This window comes from Marmota marmota, unplaced genomic scaffold, assembly GCF_001458135.2.
Source record: "Marmota marmota marmota unplaced genomic scaffold, marMar, whole genome shotgun sequence".
Classification (NCBI taxonomy): Eukaryota; Metazoa; Chordata; class Mammalia; order Rodentia; family Sciuridae; genus Marmota; species Marmota marmota.
In genome coordinates this window covers 5,859,820-5,862,398 of record NW_026000205.1, presented here as the reverse complement: position 1 = coordinate 5,862,398, position 2,579 = coordinate 5,859,820, and the positions used below count along the sequence as shown (strand labels likewise).

General features: G+C 60.6%; 1 protein-coding gene across 1 annotated transcript in view; it reads left to right on the top strand.

Annotated features, from left to right (window-relative positions):
- The first annotated feature begins 257 nt into the window (after positions 1 to 257).
- The window catches only part of Irgc (immunity related GTPase cinema), a 3,293-nt gene continuing 971 nt past the window's right edge, over positions 258 to 2,579 (top strand). Inside the window, exons 1-2 of the mRNA XM_015497110.2 lie at positions 258 to 338; positions 1,828 to 2,579. The exon at positions 1,828 to 2,579 is cut by the window's right edge and continues 971 nt beyond it. Of these exons, the coding sequence (XP_015352596.1) occupies positions 1,887 to 2,579 (693 nt within the window). The 5' untranslated portion in view covers positions 258 to 338; positions 1,828 to 1,886. The remainder of the gene's footprint in view (positions 339 to 1,827) is intronic.

Sequence of the window (2,579 nt, the reverse complement as noted above, 5' to 3'; positions counted from 1 at the left end):
CAGGCCTGGCAGACCAATAGGCTGCTGCTTGCTTTTACAATGGGTCCTAGCAACTGGGCCTGATCCCGTAACAGGGGAGGAGAGCACACCAGCAGAGGGGAGAGTGTGAGGGGAGAGGGAGGGAGCGCCTGCAGGGCAGGCAGGTGAGTCTCCAGGGCAGGGCTCTCCTGTCTCCAGGACTGGGCCTGTGGGGGTGGGCCTGCCCTAGGCAGGGGCTGGGGAGGTCCCAATCTTAACCCCTTCAGCTTTAATTTCAGCCCCACAGCCACAGACTTGTCTGCCTCTCGCTGCTAGGACCTGCTAGGACCGGTCCCAGCCTCCCACCATCCCCTCCCCAGGTGGGTCCCACCTTGAGTTGGGTTAGGGAGAAGACACAGGAGGGGGTGGGTAGGGCTCGGTGGGGCAACACACCTACCCAGCTACGGGGATGGGACCTGGTAGGAACAATGTAATATGGGTGAATTTCTGTAGGGGTGAGGGAGGTCAGCAGAGGACAGGGCCGGGGAATGGGGGGCACAAGATGGGGGAGGGGAGGGCAGGGCAAGGAGACAAGGCGGGAGACCATGGCATGTGGCCTAACAGAGCAGCTCTTTAGTAGAGCAGAGGAGGCCTGGGGTCTGGGTTGGAGTCCCGGCTGTGCCTCTGAGTGGGAAGAGGGCACCTGTTTTGTCTGAGCCTTGGCCCCTCTCCCTATGGGGGATGGGGACACAGAGATGTGAGCATCTCTCCGGGGCTCCCTGAAGAGTCCATTTATTTTAGAGGTGATGGGCCGGGAGGTAGAGTGGACGGGAAGGAGGGCCAGGGAGTCACCAAGGTGGGAAGAAGGGGGCCATCGTGAAGGCTCCAGCGGGTGGGAGGACACGAGGCCCAGGAGGCCAGGGGGCCCGCAGAGCAAGGCCAGCCGAGGCCGGGCTAGGATTGAATGAGAAGGACTCCCTGTGCCTGGCTTCTTCCAGGAGCCGAACCAAGAATATCTTCCACTTTGGCCCAGGTTAGGGGAAGGAGGCTCAGTTGTCCCGCCAGCCCTGGGAGGTGTGCAGAATTAGCCTCCACGGCACAGGGGCAGCGGCTGAGGCTCAGGAGGGCAGGGACTTGCTTCGAGTCAGTCACGCGGCTAGCCATAGGACTGATAACAGCCGTGGTGATGCTCATGACAGAGCACCTGTGGTGTGCGGGCGCTGTTTTAAATGTCATAGTCCATTTAATTCTCAACAATTCCAGGAGCTGATTTGCCATTATTATGGTTATTATCCACATCATCACAGATGAGAGTGAGGCCGAGGGAAGGAACTTGCCCCTCACTCAGCAAGCAGAGGCTCTGCTCTGGGTCTGGGTCCCATTCAAGGTCATTTCCTGCTGCTTCCCAATAACTGTGACAAGACTGCAAGATGCTCTCTGGGCCCCCGCCAGGGCCGGGATCTGGGCTTAAGCCCTTTCCGGTGAAGGCTTGGCTAGGTTATGCGTGAGGCCCAGACCAAAACAAAACTTCAGGGCCCCTGGTTCAGACGTTATGAAGAATTTCAGCCAGTGTCAGCAGGGATTAAACCTGAGAGCACCTCAGGAGGCAGCTTGGTATATTATACCCATGACCCAGAAAAGCAAACAGGCACAGAGAGGTGCTTCATTTTGCCTCAGGTCCCACAGCAAGTTAATGACAGAGAACCTGGGCCTCAGAGGCTCCAAAGTCCCATCATTAATGCCAAAAGACACTCGGGTTCTTGAGGAAAGCAGCTTTGGGGTCCAGGACTCCCTTCCCATGCTCAGTGTCGCTCTCCCTGACTCCTGCCAAAGCCGACGAGGTATGACCAGCTCCCTTCCCCTCTGCAGACGCTGAGGATCACGTGATTCTCCCCTGTCCCCTGGCGCACTCTGAACCACTGGTCACCATGGCTACTTCCAAGTTGCCCTCAGCGCCCGGGGAGGAGGAGACCACCATTCTCATGGCCAAGGAGGAGCTGGAGGCCCTGCGCACAGCCTTCGAGTCTGGCGACATTCCCCAGGCCGCCTCTCGCCTTCGAGAGCTGCTGGCCGCCTCGGAGAGCACCCGGCTGGAGGTGGGCGTCACGGGGGAATCAGGAGCTGGTAAGTCGTCCCTCATCAATGCCCTGCGCGGCCTGGGGGCCGAGGACCCAGGCGCAGCTCTCACGGGTGTCGTGGAAACCACAATGCAACCCTCGCCCTACCCGCACCCACAGTTTCCTGATGTGACCCTGTGGGACCTGCCAGGGGCCGGCTCTCCGGGCTGCCCGGCTGACAAGTACCTGAAGCAGGTGGACTTTGGCCGCTATGACTTCTTCCTGCTGGTCTCCCCTCGCCGCTGCGGGGCCGTGGAGACCCGCCTGGCCGCGGAGATCCTGCGCCAGGGCAAGAAGTTCTACTTCGTGCGCACCAAGGTGGACGAAGACCTGGCGGCCACCCGCACCCAGCGACCCTCAGGCTTCAGCGAAGCTGCCGTCCTGCAGGAGATCCGGGAGCACTGTGCCGAGCGGCTGCGGGCGGCTGGAGTGGCCGAACCCCGCATCTTCCTCGTGTCCAACCTCTCGCCATCCCGCTATGACTTCCCCATACTCATGTCCACC